This window comes from Cebus imitator, unplaced genomic scaffold (assembly GCF_001604975.1).
Source record: "Cebus imitator isolate Cc_AM_T3 unplaced genomic scaffold, Cebus_imitator-1.0 Scaffold79, whole genome shotgun sequence".
NCBI classification, from domain to species: domain Eukaryota; kingdom Metazoa; phylum Chordata; class Mammalia; order Primates; family Cebidae; genus Cebus; species Cebus imitator.
In genome coordinates, this window is record NW_016107394.1 from 2,608,136 (window position 1) to 2,630,914 (window position 22,779).

At 54.2% G+C, this 22,779-nt stretch overlaps 2 protein-coding genes across 9 annotated transcripts in view; both read right to left on the bottom strand.

Annotated features, from left to right (window-relative positions):
* Positions 1-19,725, bottom strand: part of ARAP1 (ArfGAP with RhoGAP domain, ankyrin repeat and PH domain 1) — a 66,408-nt gene extending 46,683 nt beyond the window's left edge. For 2 of the 6 annotated variants that reach the window (XM_037740095.1, XM_017533088.2), the window contains exons 1-2: positions 19,588-19,725; positions 598-680 (exon numbers count right to left, since the gene is read on the bottom strand). The gene's annotated coding sequence lies outside the window, so the exon portion shown is untranslated. Of the gene's footprint in view, positions 1-597; positions 681-5,041; positions 5,096-6,844; positions 6,866-6,926; positions 6,998-19,587 lie in introns of those variants that run through there. The other 4 variants (XM_017533087.2, XM_017533090.2, XM_017533089.2 and 1 more) reach the window with 4 other exon arrangements.
* Positions 19,726-21,990: 2,265 nt separating this feature from the next.
* STARD10 (StAR related lipid transfer domain containing 10) overlaps positions 21,991-22,779 on the bottom strand; it is a 55,157-nt gene continuing 54,368 nt past the window's right edge. For all 3 annotated transcript variants that reach the window (XM_037740102.1, XM_037740101.1, XM_017533113.2), the window contains exon 7: positions 21,991-22,401. In XM_037740102.1, coding sequence (XP_037596030.1) covers positions 22,156-22,401 — 246 coding nt within the window. In that variant the 3' untranslated portion in view covers positions 21,991-22,155. The remainder of the gene's footprint in view (positions 22,402-22,779) is intronic.

Consider the following 22,779-nt stretch of genomic DNA (forward strand, 5'->3'; position numbering starts at 1 on the left):
AAAAAAAAAAAAAAAAAAGATGTGTTAAGTGGAAAAGCAAGATGGAGAACAGTGTTACGTAAATATCTGGGTTAAAGAAAAACTATATATATAGTATATATATGCAAATATAAATACAGCAAACTGGACGGATACATATGAAACTGTGTTTGGGGAGGGGAATTGACAGCTTGGAAGACAAGAGACACTATACCCTTCTGTATCTTTTTAATTTTGTATCATTTTCCAAAAAGTAAATAAAAATTAAAAGAGAATGTGATAATCACGAATAGAGCCTGAGAATGAGAAAGATAACAAAACTTGCCAGGCAAGGAGGGGACTCCAATGAGGAGACACATACACCCCGACCCGCAACCCAGCCTGCTGACCCCTGCCCTGTCCGTTTGTCCCATACCCCTGCCCGTTCCAAGGTTCCAAGACCTGCTGGGAGGCTCTTAGCAAGCTCTCTGGGCCTCACCCTCTGCCTCTCAAGTTCAGTTCTCAAAATGGAAAATGGGCTATCAGACGTCGGCCTCCATCAACCCTCTCCCCACCTCAATGTTAAGGTCTAGCCTGCCACAGCCAGCCCTGTTCCCACCCCTCTACCTCCTGACTCACCAGCTGGGCTGCCAAGGACGCCCGGGTCCTCCCAGAGACAGCAGCTATTCTGAAGGGCTCCTCATTTCGGTCCAGGGCAGGAGCTGCAAGGACAGGGATGGAGGAGAAAGCCCATAAAGCAAGGCCACTTTGAGATGCCAAAGGAGAAGGAGAGGGGAAGAGGGAAAGGGACAGGGAAAAGGAAGAGATGGGGGCCAGGCACAGCAGCACACGCCTGTAATCCCAGCACTTTAGGAAGCTGAGGCAGGTGGATTCCTTGAGTCTAGGAGTTCAAGACTAGCCTGGGCAACATAAGGAGGCCTCATCTGTACAAAAAATATAAAAATTAGCCAGGTATGGTAGTGTCTGCCTGTAGTCCGAGGAACTCAGGAGGCTGAGGTAGGAGAATCACTTGAGCCCAGGAGGTGGAGGCTGCAGTGAGCTGTGATTGAGCCACTGCACTCCAGCCTGGGTGACAGAGCCAGATCCTGTCTCAAAAAAAAAAAAAAAAAAAAAAAAAAAAAAAAAGAAGAAGAAGAGGTAGGGAAGAGGTGGAGGAAGAGGAAGAGAAGGAAGAGGGAAGAAGAAGGGAGTCAGGGAACCTCATGCTCATGGAAGCTGGCAACAGGTCAGACCAGAGGAAGGTCTTCCTGAAGGGAGAAGAAGGCAGACAGACAGGCCTGTCTATGTGTGGAGGCTGCACAGGTGGTAAAGATGAGTCAAGACTTCCCCACTCTCTGGCTCCATAAGACCAGTGCTGGGATGTGGATAGGGGCAGGCTGTGGAAGGGACAGTCCCAGAAGGGTGAGGAAGGGACAATGCAGCCTCATGACCAAAGAGGTCTCCCTGACACAGAGCCTGCCAGGAGAGGTGGGGGACCTTAGAGGACACAGGGACACAGGACCCTCTCCACTAACTCTGGGGACCATGGAGTGGGCTAAGGGCACAAGTGGGGTAACTGAGTCAGGGGCATGAGACCCCGGGGCCCTGCCCCTAAATATGTAGGGGAGGCTGAGGAAAACAGACCAAAACAGGATGCTCCAGGCAGGAGGAGAACAAACAGGATAGCCCTAGACAGGCCACCACCCTTGCTATGCAGATGGCCAGGGCTCTGTGGGGCTAGGGACCAGTGGGGTGGCATGGACAGGTCCCCATTCCCAGGGCCTAGAGCAGTCAGGTCTGCCAACGCTAGGGTTAACTTGAAAACTGCTGTGCTCTGCATAATGGCTTCAGCAGGTATTCATGAACATTTTACATCTTACAAACACATAAACAGATATTTATCATAAGTAAACTTTATGATTGTCACTGCCTAGGATAGGGTTAAAACAGATATATATATATATATATATATATATATATATATATATATATTTTTTTTTTTTTTTTTTTTTTTTTTTTTTTTTTTATTTATTTATTTTGAGCCAGAGTCTCACTCTGTAGCTCCAGCTGAAGTGCAGTAGCACGATCTCGGCTTACCGCAACCTCCACCTCCTGGGTTCAAGCGCCAATTCTCCTGCCTCAGCCTCCTGAGTAGCTGGGACTACAGGTGCGCACCACCATGCCTGGCTAATTTTTGTATTTTCAGTAGAGACACAGTTTTGCCACGTTGCCCAGGCTGGTCTCAAACTCTTGACCTCAGGTGATCCACCTGCCTCAGCCACCCCAAGTGCTAGGATTACAGGTGTGAGCCACTGTGCCCAGCATTATTTTATTTTTGAAATAGGGTCTCGCTCTGTTGCCCAGGCTGGAGTGTAGTGGTGCAATCACAGCTTACTGCAACCTCCAACTCCTAGGTTCAAGCAATCTTCCTGCTTCAGCCTCCCGAGTAGCTGGAACTACAGGTACACGCCACTGTGCCCAGCTAATTTTGTTATTTTTTGTAAAGACAGGATCTCATTATGTTGCCCAGGCTGGCCTCAAACTCCTGGCCTCAAGCAATCCTCCCACTTTGACCTCCCAAAGTGCTAAGGTTATAGGCATAAACCACCCAGCCCAAAAGTAAGTATTTAAAAAACAACCTTTAAGTAACTGGAATTTCAGATGAAAGTATTGGCAAAAATGGCAGTGCTACTCAAGCAGCAATTTAAAACAAGAGGAGACCACATCAACAGTGCTTACTGCATGCCAGGTATCCAGGCACTTTATATTAACTCATCAAAGCCTCACAGCAGCCCTAGGAGGTACATGTGATTGCTATGCCTGTTTTAAGATGAAGACACTGATAAAAAGGGAGGTTAAATAACTTTAACCACATACCCAGGAAAGAGGAGGCTAGACTACAGTCTAGCCCTATGCTGTCCAATAGCAGCCAGCAGTAGCCACAGACGGCTGTTGGACATTTAAAATGTGGTCCCTGGAATATGATGTTGGGGACCACAACATCATATTTTAAACACATTTTAAAACATTTTATTTTAAACACACTGGATTTTGAAGATTTAGCGCACATACACACAAGAATGCAAAAATCTCAATAATTTTCCCTATTGTTTACATGATGAAATATTAACATTAATTTCACTCGGACAGTTTACATTGCATTGTGGTTCACACTCTATTCATACTGGAGACTGTAGCTGTCAACAATTTTTTTTTTTTTTTAGACAGGGTCCCACTTTGTCATCCAGGCTGGAGTGCAGTGGTAAAATCTCTGCTCAATGCAACCTCTGCCTCTGGGGCCCAAGCAATTCTCCCCCCTCAGCCTGCCAAGTAGCTGGGACTACAGGCTCTTGCCACTACACCCAGCTAATTTTTCCATCTGTTTGTAGAGATGGGGTTTTACCATGCTGCCCAGGCTGGTCTCAAGCTCCTGGGTTCAAGCGATCTGCATACCTTGGTCTCCCAAAGTGCTGAGATTATAGGCATGAGCCACCAGCCTGGCCATCAACTCTTAACCACTCTGCATGGCCTCTCAAAACACAAACTGAGGGCCAGGTGTGGTGGTTCATGCCTGTAATCCCAGCACTTTGGGAGGCCGAGGCAAGTGGATCACTTGAGGTCAGGAGTTCGAGACCAGCCTGACCAACATGGTGAAACCCTGTCTCTACTAAAAATACAAAAAATTAGCTGGGCATAGTGGCTGGTGCCTGTAATTCCAGCTACTCGGGAGGCTGAGGCAGGAGAATTGCTTGAACCTGAAAGGCAGAGGCTGCAGTGAGCCGAGCTGGCACCACTGCACTCCAGCCTGGGCAACGGAGTGAGAGTCCGGCTCCAAACAAACAAACAAACAAACAAACAACAACAACAACAACAACAACAAAAAACTGAGCATCTGCTATCTACAGGCCAGGCACCGTGCTAAGGGTTTAACACAGATTGACAGATGATGGTCCCAACCACCCCACTGGAATGACACGATCTGGAAAACAGGAAACTACTTCTCTCCCTGAGGAAAGCCTGGCTCCCTCCTATTCCTGCACTAAGAGCATCTGGCTAAGATCAAAGACATGGAGACTCAGCACTGACACCCCTTTGGGACAGTCCTGTTCAAGGCACTGGAAGCATGAACCAGACCTGAGACCTGGACTGGCCTTCCAGGAACTTCAGGCTGGAATGGATCAGATACTATCGGCCAGCAAAAACAGTCCAGGGGGCCCTCAACCAGGCTGGGGCAGGGAAGGCTTCCTGGAGAAAGCAGCAAATTGAAAAAAGAAGTTTAGAGCAGTGTTCTGCTAAGCCACACTGCAGCCTGAGGCAAAGACAGAATCATCAATACTGGTCCTCTATTTATTTAAGACATTGATGTTTTGTGTTTTCCTCATCATGGATTTTTTGCATTAATTTTTATTTTTTAAATGGCATTAAATATTATATACCTTGATTACTAACCTTTTTTTAAATGGTTATTGCTTTTAAATTTTATTTTTGTTTCTTTTGACAGGGTCTCACTCTATTGCCCAGCCTGGAGTGCAGTGGCACGATCACGGCTCACTGCAGCCTCGATCTCCTGGGTTCAAGTGATCCTCCCACCTCCCCCTCCCAAATAGCGGGAAACACAGGATCTCCTGACCAAACCCAGCTAATTACTGAGATTTTTGGCACTCCCTCAAATTTTGCAACAGAGGCAAGTGCCTCATTTGTTCTACCCTAATCCAAGCCCCTCAGAGGTTTAAGCCCCTCAGCCACTATGACACATCACTGAGTACTTGTCCTCAGGAAGGCAGGGCTCAGTATTTGTCATAGCAGTCAAGAGCTGAGGGGTTTCCCTCCTCTCCACCCCAAGGGCCCAGTCAGGCTTCAGCACCCCAACACCCCCATCCTGCCTCTCCTCTCTTGTGTCCCTCCATCTTCTCCCCACTGTGCCAACTACAGTCCCACCCCTGCTCAAAGCCTTTCCATGGTTCCCAGTGCCCTTGAGCACTCCTTTGTCCGTCATTCAAGTTCATCCAGCTCTGACGTTTACAGATGAAGAAACAAACACCCACAGGGAGGAAGTGACTTGCTCAAGTTGTCAGTGACATACCTCAACCCCCAGCCAGGCTGGGCTGGCCCCGTCCACGACTTCCTCCACATCACACTGGCACTGGCCTGGCAAACAGGGAGCCCCCGAAATTATCTGATGACAGTGAGTGAGTAAACCACATCCTCCCACCTTCAGGTGGCTCCAGGCCACCTCCTCCAAAAAGTCCTCCCTGACTGCCCCCTCAAGCTCCTAGTCCTCTGAGGCTGAGCCCCACAGCTCAGCCCTGCTTCTGCTCTCTCCTTTGTTGCTCATTTCATGGGGGCCCACCTCTGCCCAATCCCCAATGTATCCTGGAGTATGCTGAGTCTGTACCCCTTCTTATCTCCTCTGCACTCCACAGTGGTACCAGCACCTGGCTGGACTCACAGGGGCACTCAGGCCCAGTCCAGAGGTAAGGGTCATCTGGAATCTCTAATCCTTGCCAGCCAGTCCTTCTTCACATCTGGCTTGAGTCCCCCTTGCTGGAACCAAAGCTTTTGCCCTTCTGTCCTCTACCTACCATTTCAAACCCAAGGTCAGAGTTTAACTCTCTGGTAACATCCCTACCCGCTACTGACTAGTGACCTGAGTTTCACCAGCCCAGAGAGAAGATGACCCAGAGACTAAGCCAAAGACAGCCCCTCCAGCTTCCTTCTTTCCCTAAATGCACACTGTTTGGCAACCATGTGCACAGCCCCTGCTAGATTTTCTCCTTCATCTCATTTGTTCCTTTATTTATTTATTTTTTTTTTGAAGCAGAGTTTCGCTCTTGCCAGGCTGGAGTGCAATGGCACGATCTCGGTTCACCGTAACCTCTGCCTCCCAGATTCAAGCAATTCTCCTGCCTCAGCCTCCCGAGTAGCTGTGATTACAGGCATTCACCACCACACCCAGCTAATTTTGTATTTTCAGTAGAGACAGGGTTTCTCCATGTTAGTCAGGCTGGTCTCAAACTCCCAACCTCAGGTGATCCGCCCACCTTGACCTCCAAAAGTGCTGGGATTATAGGCAGGAGCCACCTCGCCCGGCCTCATTTGTTCTTTTTTTTTTTTGGAAACAGGGTCACTGTCACCCAGGCTGGAGTGCAATGGTGTGATCTCAGCTCACTGCAACCTCAGCCTCCTGGGGTCAAATGATCCTCCCACCTCAGCCTCTCCTGAGTAGCTGGGACTACAGGCACATGCACCATACCTGGCTAATATTTGTATTTTTTGTAGAGATGGGGTTTTGCCACATTGCCCAGGCTGGTCTCAAACTCCTGAGTTCATGTGATCCTCCCCTCTTGGCCTCCCAAAGTGCTGGGAGTACAGGCATAAGCCACCGTGCCCGGCCTCTCATTTGTTCTTATAACACATCTAAGGCCTGGGATTCTTCTTCTATTTCATGAAAGCTTTGTGAGGTAGAAACTCACCAGGTCACCTGCTAGAGCTCACAGGGCTTTCAAAGGATGTGATTGCTTCTGTCTGGTGAAGTAAGGAAGGCATGCCCAGGGGTCCTGACTGAGGCCTCAGCTTGACCACCACCACCTCCCTTTTACAGCCTCATCCCCTACCCCGGGGCCCAGCTGTCCCAGCACAGGCAGGCTGGGCAGGGAGCCCTGCATCCAGACCTCAACAAACTCCTCAGAGTGCCCCAACAGGAACCAAGAACATATACAGCCAGCTCTGGCCAGGCCTGGGTCTACAAACCACACCCCAATGGTACCACAAATGCTCACCTCACACTACCTCAAGGGCCACATATCTCCCAGGGCCTCATATATCTAGCACCTCACCCAAGGCCACACCTCGGATCTGCCCCTCCCCACCATACACAGCTCCCTACCAGCAATTCAACTGGGCGCAACAACCCCACAGTCCAATACCCCACTCTTGGGCCCCTCCGCAGCTCAGCCACCAGGTGATACCTCTGCGCAGGGCCCCTTCGGTCTGCTGCCCTCCTGGGCCTTCTCCAGACTCCGCTCACTCAGGCAAGAGTTTTAGAGACACTTCCGTAGATATGAGGAACTAGTGGGGGCTGGGTTCCCAACCCAGAGGGTGCAGAAGTGGCCCCCACGCCTCTGCAGAAGCCACCTCGTCCAGCCCCACCAGGAAAGGCACAGCCTTCAGGTGGGCAGCTGACCGACCCCTGGGCCAAGCAGCCGAGTTTCCATCTCTCGGGGACTGGTGGCCACCACATAACAGTGCCAGGAAGCCATACTGAGGTCTCCCGTCCTACCCCAAGCCACATCCCTGCCCTAGAACTCTCCCTGGCACCAGGAGATTCCTGTCCTGGCCCATGTGTGGTGTGGTCTGTCTTCTGGGGTCTCCAGAGTGCTTGTGGCTAATGGGGAGCAGCCCCTCAGGGCAGTGAGGACTGAGTGGAACCCCAGGGCCTGGGGAATGAAGAGCTGCCTCAGTAGCTGGTAGGGAGTTAGGGGCCCATCAGCAACTTTCCTGGGCTCTAGGCCTGGGCCCCCTCCTCACCCACGATGCAAGGCAAGTCTGGCTGCAGTCCTGGCTCCACCATTTCTTGTCTGAAGCCCTGGGCAAGTCACATCACGTTCTGAGCCTCAGTTTCCCCACCACAGAGTAGAGCTGTCAGTCCCTGCCTCCTAGAGCCTGGCACCCAGATGACCATGACACGCCACCACATGTGTACTGGAGGCCAGCTTGCTCTTCCGCTGACTCCTCTGTCACCACGCAGTCACTTCCTGTCTCTAGCTCCAAGGTCTTGGCTGGTCCTGCCCTGGGTGCTGGGCTTGTAGCCAGGCTCTGGGCTAGACTCCCTCAGCACCCTGTGGTTCTCAGCTACCCCAGACACCAATGACTACCACAGCCTACCTCCAGCCATGTCCCCCTGCAGAGCTCCAGACCACTCCACAGCATTCTGGACCTCCTCCTGGAATGCCCAGGGCACGGAACACTCCCATCCTACAGTGAACTCATCAGCTCCCCTTGGGGACTGTGGGGACAGAGGGAGTTGCAGGGAGAAGAGCTGTCTCCAACCCAGGTCGGGCCTTTAGGCAAATTAGAAAAAGATTCCTTTTCTTCCAGGAGCCCCACACTAGGGGAAGCAGCTGAGCAAGAAGACGGCAGACTGAGTTTCAGTCCTCCTTCTCCCGGCACCTCACCCACACACACCTGCCAGGCACCTTTGTGCAGTGCACAACACGCACACCCACACAGCGTGGACCTGTGAGAGGCAGGACCTTTTAACAACCTTCCTGCGGCAGCCCTATCAGCATCACCCTAATGAAATGCTAAACCACAGTTTTATTAATGACTAAGGGACACAAAAGACTAAGGGACAGTGGGCATCGTTGACCCCACTCTCAGGCCTCACGCAAACTCCAACCCTAATCTTGAAAGACTTTCACTTTCTACAATCTTCATGTCTGTACTGTTTAAAGTTTCCTCAACTGTGTATCACTTTTATAATTAGAAAAAAAAATGATAAACGTGTTTTAAGTCATTAGATGGAATTTGTTCGAGTTCGTTCCCCAAAACCATCATCCTAAAGTGGCTTTATCGTTTAAGTACAACACACATGGATTAGCAATGGAACTATTATAAAGTGAAACTGTTGATTTCCTAGGCCATCTGGATAGAAAATAAAAGACTGAGACCCAAAGCCCTTCCCCACCCGCCTTACCCTCCCAAGGGTCTAAGACAAAGCTATCAAATAAGGTCTCCCTGCCAGGCACTGGTGGCCAGCAGCACAGAGTACGGCCCAGTGGGACTTTCCCATGGGAAATGGACTGGGGCTCATTAATAAACTCCAGACACCAGGGTCCCCAAGGTTTGTCCTCCAGATACCATCACACCCCACCCTGGCCCTGACTCTCACCCACCGTGCCTTAAGCCTCATCCAGGGCCCCCTCATGCACAAGTTCCAACCCAAAAGAGGGTCAGGTAGGGAAGGAGGTGTGGGATGAAGTGGGAATGTCTAAAGTCCCTCACTCACAAATAAATGAAGCTGAAAGTTCAGTGGTTTGGTTTCAGGCCTTGTCAAAAAGTCTGTCATGGCTGGGTGCAGTCGCTCACGCCTGTAAACCCAAGGCGGGTGGGTCACCTGAGGTCGGGAGTTCGAGATCGGAGTGACCAACATGAAGAAACCCCATTTCTACTAAAAAATACAAAATTAGCTGGGTGTCGTTGCAGGCTCCTGTAAACCCAGCTACTAGGGAGGCTGAGGCAGAAGAACTGCTTGAACCTGGGAGGTGGAGGTTGTGGTGAGCCGAGGTTGTGCCACTGCACTCCAGCCTGGGCAACAAGAGCAAAACTGTCTCAAAAAAAAAAAAAGGTCTATTGCATACTATGCCCTTCTGGCCCCACGACATAACCCCAGTCCCAAATGGGTCTGGGGACCACAGCTCCTTCTCCCAACTCCTTCCTGTTTACCATGTTTTGGGCACACTCCTGCCCTGCATCTGTACTGCCCCCATTCACCCCAGACCTCAGCTTGCCTGGACTTCTGGGCCCTCACCCTTGCCTCCTGCCTCTGCCCCCTGCAACCAGGACACACTCCAGCCCGCTGGGCTCACCTGATACGCAGCATAGCTCCTATACCCCACCCTCCACAGCCCCACTCCAGGCTCCTCCCCACTCTCCCAGCCCTCACCCTCTGACTAGCTCAGGCCCTTCCCACCCTGAAAGGTGACCCAACCAGCCTCACACCTACAGAGACCTGGGGTGCTCCCACCATCAGCAAGATGCCAGCGGCGGGGCGGGGGGGGAGGGTACTGGCCTTGCCCCCTGGCCCTCAGGCACAGACACACTCTACAGGGGCAAGGGTTGGGGACTTCCTGCGGCACCTCCTCCCACAGAGGGCAAGGGACAGCCTGAGGAGCCAGAGGATGACTCCAGGAAGATCCTCCTGTGACCACTGCCCCAGGACTCCGAATACCGTAAATGAGGCAGAAACAGGAAGAGACGGGGCTGACCGCAGCAGGATGGGAGTACACAGGGCTGACCACAGAATCACAAGCAGCGGGACTGGACAGATGCCACGGCACCAGTGCTCAAGCTACAGGCCCTTGCCATGTGCCTTGGGGGCCAAGACCAGGCACCAACCGGTGCCGCCAGAGGGAAGGGGAAGCCGCCAGCTGGCTCCTCTGTGAGCTCACTGGGAACCTGAAGCTCCTGTCCACCAAGGAGAAGGGACTTGGTGGGCTCCTCTGCACCCCAGAACTAGGGGCCCAGGGGAACAGGGATCCAGATCTGCCACCTCTCTAGCTGGCCCCTGGTATGCAGAAGACAGAAGATAAGGGGGTCCCTTACTGCTGGCACGTGAAAGGGTGAAAGGAGAAGCTGCCTGTATTGGCTGGGGAGGGTGATCAGGTGGGTGGGGCCGGGGCTGGAGCCAGAAGGGAGAGAGGGAGACAGGGGGACCAGCCCCACAGGCTCTGGCCTGCAATTTGATGTGTGACCTCAGTCTCCCTGACTATATAACCAGACAACAGTCAGGAAAGTCTCCCTGACTCAGTCTCCCTCTGCAACCCATTCTCCAGTGGGCCACAGGGAGCACTGGAACCTGCTCACCTGATCTAGCCACCCCTGCTTGCAGCAACAAGAGGTGGTGCTTATGGAGTGCTTACCATCTACCCAGCACCATGCTAAACGTATCACATGGCTTGCCTCATAAAATCCTTCCAACAACCTGGCACACAGGTGGCTTCAGGCCACATTACAGATAAGGACACAGCCTCAAACAGGTTAAGTAACGGGCTCAAAGTCACTGAGAAGCCAGAATCTGAATCAAGGGTTCTCTCAAGGAGACAGTGTGGAGACAGGCAGGGCCCAGGGAGGACATGGGGAGGTCAAATGACAGAGGGAGAGGGAGGCTGAGGGCAGACTGAGGAGAGCCTTGAAGGCCATGTTACGACCATGGTCCTTACCGTCCAGGCAACAGGAAGTCATGGAGGACAGCAGGGTGCTCTGGGGATGGAGCAAACCATGACAGACAGGCGTAGGCAGGGGTTCCTCCTGCTGTGGGATTTGGGAATTCGCCTAACGTCTCTGAGTCTCAGCTTTCTCATCTATGTAATGGGATTAGGATAGCTCCACCTTGCAGGCTTGTGAGGGAGGAATGAAGCAAATCCCAAATCTGATCAGTTCTCTCTCCCCAGTGACTTCCCACCTCTCTCAGAGTAAAAGCCAAAGCCAGCGGCCTGCCTGTCAGGCCTGTGCAGTCTGTGTCTGCATGCTCCCATTCAACTGCTGGGCCCCGAGCTCCGTCTGGCCGGAATGCTCTTTCCCAGACATCTGCATGACTCCTCGTACTTATTCGGGCACCTCCTCAAATGCAAGGCCTTTCTTCCCTGACCACTCTATCCTAAAAATCACCCCATTAGCCTCTGTCTCCTTATTGTTTCATTTTTCAGCATCCCACTTATCACTACCAGACACTGTATTATATGGATATTTACTTGTTAAAGTCAGACTTTTTAACTGAGAGGCACAGACCTTGTCTTATTCACAGGGTTGGGAGTTCATAATGCTAGAAAATGCTCAATTGATAGTATTTGTGAAATGTATGAATGGAAATCTACAAAGGCCCGGCCTGCTGCAGGCACTCAGTATGTGGCACCTTCCAGTGTTTTCAGCCTTTGCTGCTCATCCTCCTGAAGTGCCCCCACCCCCAACCCCCACCTCAAATCAGTGCCCAGGAAGCCTCCTGAGCCACAGCAGCTGCAGCTGGGCACACACAAGGAGGCAGGAAGAGGATGGCCAGGGGCAAGGTCTGCAGAGGGCTGGGCTGAGAGGCCTTCAGTCAGGGCCTGACCCCAGCTCACCCTGCTCAGGAGGCCTGGGACAGGGGCTGCCAGGAGAGATGGGCAGAGCGAGGGGCAATTGGAGGAGGGAGGTGTCCAGGTTCAGCCTGGTGGTCTAGGTGACAGAGATTGACTCTGAGGCTCCCCGGCACCCTCCATGGCAGGGCCTGTCCCTTCTTTCAACCTCTGAGGCTGCCCCAGAACTTCCTGCTGGGCCGGCCCCATAAACACTGCTGGGGAAGCCCTCACCCACACAGGGGAAGTATGACTCTCAGTCCCCCTCAACCATTCCCCAGAGCAGGTCAGAACCACCACTCCAGACTTCTAGGAGTCTCTGGACCAATCCTCAGCCCTAAGACAGGTGCTGCCTCTCCTGTCTGTCTACCCCTTCCCTGACCGCCCATTACCCAGTGGGGCTCAAGGGGCTTCCACTCACTGGTTCCTGCCACCTGTCCCTCCCCTCTGGTCTCATTCCCTCCACTCTCGCGCTCTAACATCAGCACTTCATCACCAGGCCTTTGCTTACACAGTTCCCTCTGCCCAGAACATCTCTCTCTACCTCACCCTTCAAACTCAAGTGTCATCTGCTCCAGTAAGCAGTCTCTGACTCCCATGGTCACAGTTCTGAGCACACCAGATGTCACCATCTGTGACTGTGTCTGTCACATACATACTCTCACCAACCTTGGCTGGGTGTTTTCTCAAGGCAAGACCAGGGATACCTATGTCCCAAAGATGGCTCACAGTGATTATCTGTCGACTGAATTAACATTTCCTAATTTTACACACAGAGAGCCAGGCAAATGACAACTTGCCCATGGTTACTTGCCCACTGCATATCAGTGGCCAAAGTGTGGCTAGAACCGGGCCTCCAGCCTCCTAGCACGAGGTGCCTCCCATTCCACCCAGTCCCACCCAGTTATAGTTCTACTAGCCAGACCCCAGCCCTCCCTTCTCCCAGGACCACACAACCCAACCACCTGCTCCTTAGGCACTTAGGAACCACCAAATCAACCTTCCCCATTTCTAGAAATGAAAGTGAGTCCCAGTACCAGAAGGGGCAAGAACCTAGCCAGGGCCACTTGGCAAGTCAGGACCATGACTCAGACATCAGCCCCCCTAGCCTGAGCTCAGATACCTCCAGCCTGTTCCTTGGAAGAACTGGGGAGAGGGGAGCCTCAGGCAACCTTAGAGATACTGGAGCAACCTCCCCCCCACTCCCCACATACCTCCAAGTGGGCTAAGCCAGTTCTGCACTGAGAAAAGTGGGTTTTCAGGCCACAGGCAGTAGAGGCAAATGAGTGTCCTGGTTCATGCCCCTGGAACAGAAACTGGAACAGAACCACTAGACAGCCCCTGGATCTTCAGACTCCCTAGGCTTAGCACGTCCATCTTTAGAGCCAAGAAAGAGACAGAAGGAAGAGAGCAGCCCCAGGCAGAGCAGGGGAGGGAAGCCCTTAGCCAAGGCTCTGGTAGCCCTTCACCACGCACGGGAGCCCCTGTGCCAGAGCTGTCCCGTTATCATCTGGAAAAGTGTCAGTCTCCAACTCTGCTCCTGGGGGTGAAGGGTGACCCATTCTCCCTACCAGGCACACTGTGGCCACTGGGAACAAACTTGCATTTAAGCAGCAAACCCACACAGCAGCCCATGTGGATAAAGGTCCCCATTAAAGAGACTGAGACCAGTGGCTGAAAGCCTCGCCTAGCTCACACATCAAGGGGTGCAGAACGGGGCCCCTCCTGCCCCGACCCATGAGAAGTGCTGACTATACCCGCATGGAGTACCCACTGGAGGGATGTGCTACAGGCCAGGGCTGGGAAGCATGACCTAGCCAGCAGCCCGGCCAGGCAGTCTTCCAGAAGGACACTCCTCTCTCCCAAAGGGCACCTGTGTCATGTCCCAAAGGTGGAGAGGACCAGGGGCCACACCCTGGAATCTTGGCTGTCAGTGTTCTTCTCCTGGATGACTGCCTGGCCAGGATCCTGGCTGGGTCATGCTTCCCTGAGGGGCACAGTTGCTCCTGCCCTGCGGCCTCTTGAGTGCAGGTGCTGTGCCCACAGCCCCAGAAGGCATGGGAGAGAGCTGGGGTGGCAACTCCTAAGTCCCTCAGCCAAGCCCAGCCTTCTGCGCCCTAAGGCAGGTCATACCTCCCCTCAGGATCCTGATTTCTGTCCACCACTCTCTGCAGAGGCCCCTGAGCCTGGCTCTGTCCCTTCAAGGCTTGACCTGGGCCTGCTGAGCCACATTCCATACTGGCCCCGATGGCCAGCAGTGTGACCCTGACCTTGCTCTTTGAATCAGCCAGCCACCAGCCCTCCCTAAGCCTCCCCACAACCCCGCCCTGGTGTCCATGGGAACAGCCCCACTATCACCCATGAATGCAGACGGGGCCTGGCCCATCTCTCCCCACTGTAAAATGACTGACTGCCCCCTCTGCTACCACCTAGTCTGTAGGGTTCCCAGATTTCTTGAAAGGGAGGCAGCCGGATGTGTGCTGGGGGTGGTAGGTGCAGAGAGTACCCGGCGCCTGGAAACCAGCTGAGCCTCTGACCCACCAGCCAGCACTGAGAAACTTTCCAGGACTCGCCCATCTGCCACCAACCTGGCTGAAGCATGGCACATGCCTCAGCCTCAACTCCGGGGTGACCCAGCCCAACTCAAGACTTTCTAGGATCTCGGAACCTAGAATTTCAGAAATTCAGAAGCTGGGACTCACAGGCACATAAAACCCTAAAATCCTCAAATCTCTTCAGCCTAGAATCTCAGACTCAGAATTTTAAAATTCTAGCTGCTCAGTGTGGAGAGTAGAGGGAGTGGAGAGGAAAGGAACGGCCCCCTCCCCCCAGCCCACTTCATCTCTCACCTGTTCTGTCTTGTCTGGTTCACACCTGGGGGCTGGTAAGCCTGGCGGGTCCCCAGAGCTGCTTCTTACTGCCCCTTCCTGAAGCTCCAGAGAAGTTGAATCCAGTGAGGATAAATGCCCAGCCAAAGGTCTCTCACTGAGCTGGAAGCCTGAGACAGACCCCGGGTTCCTGACTGTACGCCTGACTACAGAAGACCCCTGCCCTGTGCATTACAGGTTGGGGAGGGGAGAGAGGGATCCCAGGGTAGGGCAGTGCTCGCTGGGCCAGTAGGAAGAAAGCTGGCAGGGAAGACCCTGGCACCTGGAAGGCCAAAGTGCAGTAGCAGCTCAGGCTTGCTTCTGGTCTTCTGTCCTGGGGGCTAAGCCACCCCAGCACTGGCCTGGCCAGAAGGAGGCAGGGCTAGCCCAAGCTCCCCAAGGGCCACTGACAGCCAAGATTCCAGGTGTGGCCCCTGGTCCCACCCTGAGAATGAGAACAGAGGAGTGGCCATCCTGATCCTCTCCCACCTTCTGGCCTTTACCTTTGCCCTCACAACAATGAAGATAAGGACAGGTGGAAGATTTTAACACATCCCCTCAGGGACGACTCACTGATGCCTCAATCTTCTAGGCCCTCTGGCCCTGGGTCCCACACACTGGACCACAGGTGGTCCCCGTCTCTGGGCTCTGGAACCGTGTTTCCAGGGTGGTTCAGTTACTGATGCTCTGCTGTAGCAAAATCCCAGCACCCCAACAGGACTCAGGTTCCCGGTTTGGTCAAGGAGAAAAGACTTGGACCTTGTAGCAAGGCAGTGTGGGCTGGGTCTGAAGGAAGCTCAAGGCAGAGGGGTAGAGTGCAGGCCTCAGAGCACCCTGCCATGGTTCCAGTGCCCGCTCTTGCTTTCCTTCACTGGGAGACTGCAAGCAAGTCACCACCTGCTACTGCCCTTAGACTTATCAGCAAAATGGGGTTTGGGAGAATCACTGTATGAACAAGAGCCAAGGTGAATATGACAATAGCAGAAACCAGACCTCCACATGCTCACCCCAGGGCTGGGGCCTTAGTCCAGTCTGCAAGCAGGATACCCTTGTACCCTTGAGGGCATCCCAGATCCACAGCTGGTCACCAGCAGTGTCACCTGACCAGGGGGCCCTCTAGTCTCTGTCTGTCACTGACTAAGAGTTCCCAGGGTAGGACTGGATGTGGACCTCCTCTGTCTGCAATGCCTCCCAGTTATTGGGGTTTTCATGGTGAAGAAATGGAAATTGAGATTCCCAGCTATTCTATGTAATGGATGATCTCGGGCAAATCGCTTAACTTCTTGGGACCTCAGTTTCCTCATGTGTAAAATGGGAATGGTGCCTACCTCATAAGACTATTTTGAGGATTAAATGAATTCAGTATATAAAGTGCTTAGCACACTGCCTGGTACTAGTAAGCTTCCAAGAAATAATAGCTACTATTACTATTATTACTACTATTAAATAATGACTTGTTATTGAATTGGTCACTTAATTCCACGTCCCCTCCCAGCCACTCTTTGACTGTCGCAATGATCTAGGACACATGTCCTAATATGGGACAGGCTCTCCCCCTCTGTACTATGGCCCAAGGATGAGAAAGAGAAACAGAGACATTCCACAGGAAGGCCACGTAGAACACAAACCATGCACTGCCCCCTACTGTCCCTCACATCTGGGGTCACCTGCCTCGAGTTGGGACTATCCTCCGATCCCTGGCTGGAATGTACAGGTCTAAGGGCCTGGCCAGGATTGGGGGCAGGTAGACAAAATGTTCTCTCTGATCAGAGCTGGGGACACTAGGGTTGATTCAGGGGCAGGCTCTGAGTTTTGTGGGGCATGTACATTGGACGGCGATGTCACCCCACACGCCAAATCCTTATGCTGTTCAGCTCCCTGGAGTGGCCACCCTTAGCACAGAACTCCTTTCTAAAACATAACACTCCTCTGCACAGGGCTATGGAGGATGCTGACTCTAACCTGCCCAAGACCAGAAGAGGAAATGACAAGAGCTGCCTGAGGGACTGGACTCTGCTCCAGAGGGAGGGGCTCGGTCAGCTTGGCTGGGATCACACTCTGTTCAAGGCTGCCTAGGTCACCACCCAGGGGAAAGCATCTCATTCAGCTCTAGGAGGGCTCAAAGAGTAAGATCTAGGCGAAGTCAGACAAAGGAGGCAAAGAACACCTGAGTCCTAACACTGCCTCTCTATCACCCTCCCACTGTAATCTTTCACAAGTTACTTAGCCTCTCTGTGCCTCAGTTTCCTTATCTGTAGAATGTTACCTAACTTCTTGTGTTATTGGCAGGATGAAATTGGTTAATTGTTAATGCAATAATAATATGCATAAAAGTGTCTACAGCAGTGCTACAGGCATGTTTGCTGACCTCATTTTCACTGATGTTATTACTCAGCTATCTCTAAGGCACAGTTTCTTCCACTATGATATTGGAGGGTGCTGCTCGTCTTATGCAATTATGTAAATTGTTAGTTGACAAATGTGCACCATCCAGCACAGCGCAGGTATGCAATAAAGAATGTTCCCTCTTTCTCCCTCCTTTCCCCCAGAGAGGCTGGAGTATGAAACAGAACCTGTCCTGACCCCCATCAGGGGTCTCTGTGTGATCCTAGCCTCATTTCTAGCTCTTGGCCTCAGTTTCCCCATCTGTGAAAGAAGCTTCTAGGCCAAGTGCTCTCTAAGTGTCCACGGCCATATCTGCTCCAGCCTGCCCCCACCCTCGTTCCCTCCTTCCTTCCCCATTTCCTACGCCATCTGCTCCTGATGTGACAGAACCTTTGGGAGCCTGAAGCAGGGTAGCGGGGGCAGGTGGTAGGCAAGGATCACCAGCCCTCAAGGAGCCCAGGGCCCAGTCCAGGCCCCCAAGGGTTAAGACCCATAGGCCCCCAAGGGTTAAGACCCAGAGTGAGGGGCGGGGGGGCCAGGGTCAGCGCTGGACAGGCGGGCCGAGAGCCCAGGGCCTGCCTCCCCTCCCCCTCCCCTGGGAACAGAGGCCACTTGTTTGGGCAGTGGCGGGTGGCTTTAAGCTCAGCCAAGGGAGAACGGGGTGGGAAGAAGAGAGGGCTCCGGAAAATGGAAGAGACTCCCCACATCCAGCCAATGCCCTAGGCCTGGTCTACCACTAGCCCCTGGTACTCTCCCAGCCCCTCTAAACTGACCCCCTCCTCTCTCTCTTTCTTTCATTCAAACACGCAATGCTAGAGACAGGACTTAGCAGATAAGCCTGACTATTGCCCCAGCACAGTCTCTCTTTGGGGAATGAGGCCAGGGCTGATCACCCCATCCTGCAGATGGGGAAATAGAGGCTCTGAGGAGTTTGAGAACTTGTAGAGTCACATAGTGATTGGTGGCTGCACAAGGACTCAGGGCCCCAGGTCCCAGTGAGCCCCATGGCTCTGCAGGGCCCGTCCCCCCCAAGCTCCAAAAAGACCTTTCCTAAGCTATGCCGTTAAACAGAGACTGGGCAGGAAGGAGGGGCAACAGCAGCCCATCTCTGAAACCTGAAGTCCCAAAGGACCTGGTGATTTGGATGGAGAGGAAGCTTCTAGAGAGATGGGAGGAGGGTTGACAGTTTGCACAAAAGGCTGAGGCTGGATGTGTGAAGCATGGCTGGAGCCCAGGTGGTGGGGGCATAAAGCTGGGGTTGAGTGGGGAGGCCTGAATGCAAAACAAAGCCTGGGGCAAACAGGGCCCTGGTGGCCTCTGCCCACCCCTCCCACCTCACCAGTCACTGGTACTGTGCGTGGGACACCCCCTGCCTAAACTACTTCAGTATGCAAGTAGCCAACGGGGAGGCAGGGTCCCCAGGCCTGGTCCTGACTATCCCCAGCCAGGTATGGGACATAGGATGAGTTCTCTCTACACCTATGCCAGCCGCACCCATCTTTCTGCCATTCCTCAAACACACCACCCAAATTCCTTACTTTGCACAAGCTATGCCCCCGCCTTTGGAGGGCCCTTATCCTTGTAAACTGCCACTTAACTGCCAAGCCCATTCCATTCATCCCCTCCCCCGGGGCCTGCACCCGTCCACACCTGCCTTCATGGCTCTGCTGGACTCCTACCCGGTGATGATCTTGCTGGGCGGTCTCTCCCAGCCTGGGAAAACAGGTATCACAAGTGCCTCAGTCTGGAACCCTGGGACCCACTAGAGAGTCAAATCCTTCCGAGTGCCCCCAGGTGTCTGATCCTGAAGCACCCCCCTCTCACCTATCTGGGATCAGGGAAGGCTCCCCAGGACATGGGATGTCGGGGAGGGGAATGCGTATATCAGAAACCACAGTGTGATGGCTCCTGGCCAGATTTCCCCTGCACCAAACACCCACCCCCCCCCCCCCACCCCCCCCCCCGACCCCCAGGCTGCACCCCAAGCCTGCTCTCTCCAGGCCCAACCACCCCACTCCCAGCGTGACCCCATTCCTTGAACACATACTTCCATTTACCAGCAACTGGGCCAGGTAGGGGCTCTTGGGAAGCCATGCCCCCATTTACTGGTGGGGAATTGAGGTGCAGAGACCGGAAGTAACCTGCCCAAGGTCACTGGAGCCCCGGGCCCAGGGCATTGGCTCGTACAGACCTCCAGAACGTAAAGGTCTCAGCGGCCAAAGAGGTGGGAGCCTTCACTTCACAGATGGGAACCCCAAGGCGCCCGAGGGCGGCTGGCTCCAGAGCCTGGGACCTTCACGCCAAAGGGCTACCGGCTGGAAGCCCCGGGTCCCATTGGTTCACCCTCCTCCCTACCGTCTCTGGCCAGCCCGCTCGTCCTCAGGAGGCGACCCCCACCACCACGACCAGAAAGGTAAACAGACAAGATGACCCGGGGAAGCAGACGCAGAGCGCGGCCTCGGCGTTCCGTTCTGCAGAATGGGGAAACTGTAGGCCACATGTGGCTAGGGGGCTGTAGACCGGGAGGCTCCGGCAGACGCACTGACCTGTTTTGAGCAAAGACTCCACGCGGGGACCTGGCGTTCCCGCACCGCCAGCGACTCACACCGCCGCCGCCAAATCGCAGCAAGGGGGCGGGCGCGCCCACCCCGCCGGGCGCTTCCGCCCGCCCCACGTGACTCCCCCGGAGAGACGGTGGGGCTGGGGCAGGGCAGGGCCCCGCCCCCTCCTCAGCCCCGCCCCTCGCCTAGTCACGGTCCTGGAGTCGGCTGGCCTGGCCCGCCTGTCGGTCTCTGTCACTCTCCTGCCCTTCAGGCTGCTTGCGGGTCCTCCGACTGTCTCCTGAGACATGTCTAACTCCCACCATCTCGCCCGCTGAGTCCATCTCTCCCTGAGTCTCCCTGCTCTCGCCGCCCCTCTTCTGGTGAGTGTCCCGACACGCACCCCATCCCCAAGGGGGCCACGCCCCCGGGGCATAGGGGGCCATTGAAGGCCGTCCGTGGTTCCTGGCCACCTCCTCCAGGAAGTCCTTCCTCCACCACATTCTTCAAGGGTATCTCACTTCCCTCCCTGGGTGCGCACAGATAGGGTTGTGGGGAAGCTACCCACCCAGCCACACCTCCCAAGGATCCCTCAGCGGAAGGCTACAGCCTGAGGCCTAGAGAACAGGAGACTCCCACCCATCCTCCCAGCACATACACAGATGAGGGCACCAGGCTTGGCAGCCATTTCTGGGTCCTATGTCCAGGACATCTCTGGGGCCAGCCACTAAAGAGATCTTAACTTCTCTGGGCTTCAACTTCTGCATAGGCGCAAAGGGTATATTTGGAAGAACAGATCTCCCATTGCGAGGCGAGGCGGGGCGGGGCGGTGGGGGGGGGGGGGGGGGGCGGTTAACCCCCTGAGAAGAGTAAAGTGTCGTTAGTTGGAGAACCTACTACATGCCAGTCCCAGTGCTGGGCAATTTATTCTTTTCATCTCAATCCTCACACTCTGCTTGAAGGCAAAAATTATCATCCCAGGTTATGGGTTAGGAAATAAGGCTCCAAGAAGTCTCAGGGCTTGCCCAAAGTTACAAAGCCAGTGCTGGGCAAAGTTGGGATGCAACCCATTTTGGTGAGTTCCAGAATCTCCTGGCTGCCCCCCACTGGCCACTCACCCTGTCCCTCTGGGAAAGAGTTCACTCTGAGTACACCATGTCTTCCAGTGGCAGGGTTAAGGCAAGGAGCTTTTGGGGAGGGGAGAACTGGGCCAGACCTTGGGAAGAACTTCCAGGTCCCAAGTTCATATGGAGTCAAAAACACTGCAGAGGAGCAGAGCACAGAGCCCTCCTCTGGACCTGGCAGCAGGGGTGTCCCTTGGGCAGCAGTGGGCACCTGGGAGCCACAGATCACTGGAGAGGCCTAGGCATCCCTCTTGACTTCAGAGCAGTGAGGTGCAGCATAGGGTGAGGGGGCTGGCATCTGACCACTGGCAAGGCGACGGGGAGTCTGGGGACTTCACCATTTCTGTTAACACAGTCCTGAGGTCTTCAAAATGACCTAGGGAGGGTGGGACTCACTGAGCCTGGTCCCCACCAACTGCACTGGAATCTGAGGCCCTTCTCCTACACCCCTGACCTCCTTCCTCCAGGGTATGCTGCCCCAACCTCAGCTCTGAGGCCCACAGCCCTGTGGCTTGAGACCCACTGACCCCTCCACCTCCCTTCCGGGATGACAGGAGAGTGTCAGACCCCGAGTCCATGGGTTGGACCCAAAGGGCCTTGGGCTTAAGGACACACAGTAGAACCTCACCCCCTGACTCTTGGCTCAGGGCCTCTGGCCAGGCCTGCTCCTTCCCTTAGAGCAAAGGTCCCCAATCCCTGGGCCACAGACTGGTACTGTCAGGAACCTGTTAGGAACCAGGCTGCACAGCAGGAGGTGAACAGGAGCTGAGTGATCATTGCCGCTTCTTGTTAGATCTGCAGCGGCACTGGATTCTCAGAGGAGTGAGAACGCTATTTTGAACTGTGCATGTGAGGCATCCAGGTTGTGCGCTCCTTATCAGACTCTAATGATAAATGTAATGCCCTTGAATCAACCCAAAACCAATCCTCCCCACATCCTGACCCATGGAAAATTTGTCTTCCACAAAACCTAGTCACTGGTGCCAAAAAGGTTGGGGACCTCTGCCTTAAAGGAGTGAAAAGAAAGCAAATAGCTTGGCATGAACGCCAAAATGATCACTCAACAAAGACAGCTGGATAGACATGGGCAGAGAATGGAACAGAGTATGGACAGGAGGAGGGCAGTGATAGATCCATCCCATCCCCACCTCACAAGGGGAAATGAGGAGATGCCCGAAGGATCAAAGGCCGGTGATCAATAACTTTAACAAAATTAAGGGCAGAAGCAGGGGACAGCAGCAGCGGCCGTGAGGCAGGTGGCAAGCAGGCACAGTGATGAGCCGGCTGAGGCTGTGGGATCGTTTATTGGGGCTCTGTCCAGCCAGGCTGCAGCGCCCACCTGGGCTCGGCCCAGTGCCACCAGGAGGCGCCGGGTGGGGGAGGGGAGAAAGCGCGGAAACCATCCGAGGGCTCGCCCGGTCCTGTCTCGGTCCCTGCATTGGTGCCACACTCAGGTGAGCGAGGTGTCGTCGTCACTGCCCTCGCCACCCGCACCGCCCATCCGCTCCTCTCGGCTCTCTGCCACCGCGCTCTCGTCGATGTTCTCCAGTGAGTCCGCATGCTGCACTGATAGCTCCGACAACGCCAGGCTGGGCAACGGGCTCTGCTCCGGGTGCAGCCAGGGCTTGAAGTGAGGCAGATGCTTCTGCTTCCATTCGGGGTACTTGAGGCACGCCTTATACATCTTCTTCATGGCCTGTGGGCCCACCACCCCGCCGGGTCAGGGGGTGGCCAGGGCGGTGGTCCAGGTCTTCTCCATGCCCCCTCCAGTGCCCTCTAGCAGCTCAGCCCCCAGCATCCTGACTCACTCCCTTTCAAAACTTCGCCCAGGCCTGGCGCGGTGGCTCAGGCCTGTAATCCCAGCACTCTGGGAGGCCACGGCGGGCGGATCACCTGAAGTTAGGAGTTCAAGACCAGCCTGACCAACAAGGTGAAAACCCGTCTCTACTAAAAATATAAAACTTAGCCGGGCATGGTGGCAGGCACCTGTGGTCCCAGCCACTCAGGAGGCTGAGACAGGAGAATTGCCTGAACCCAGGAGGTGGAGGTTGTAGTAAGCCGAGATCATGCCACT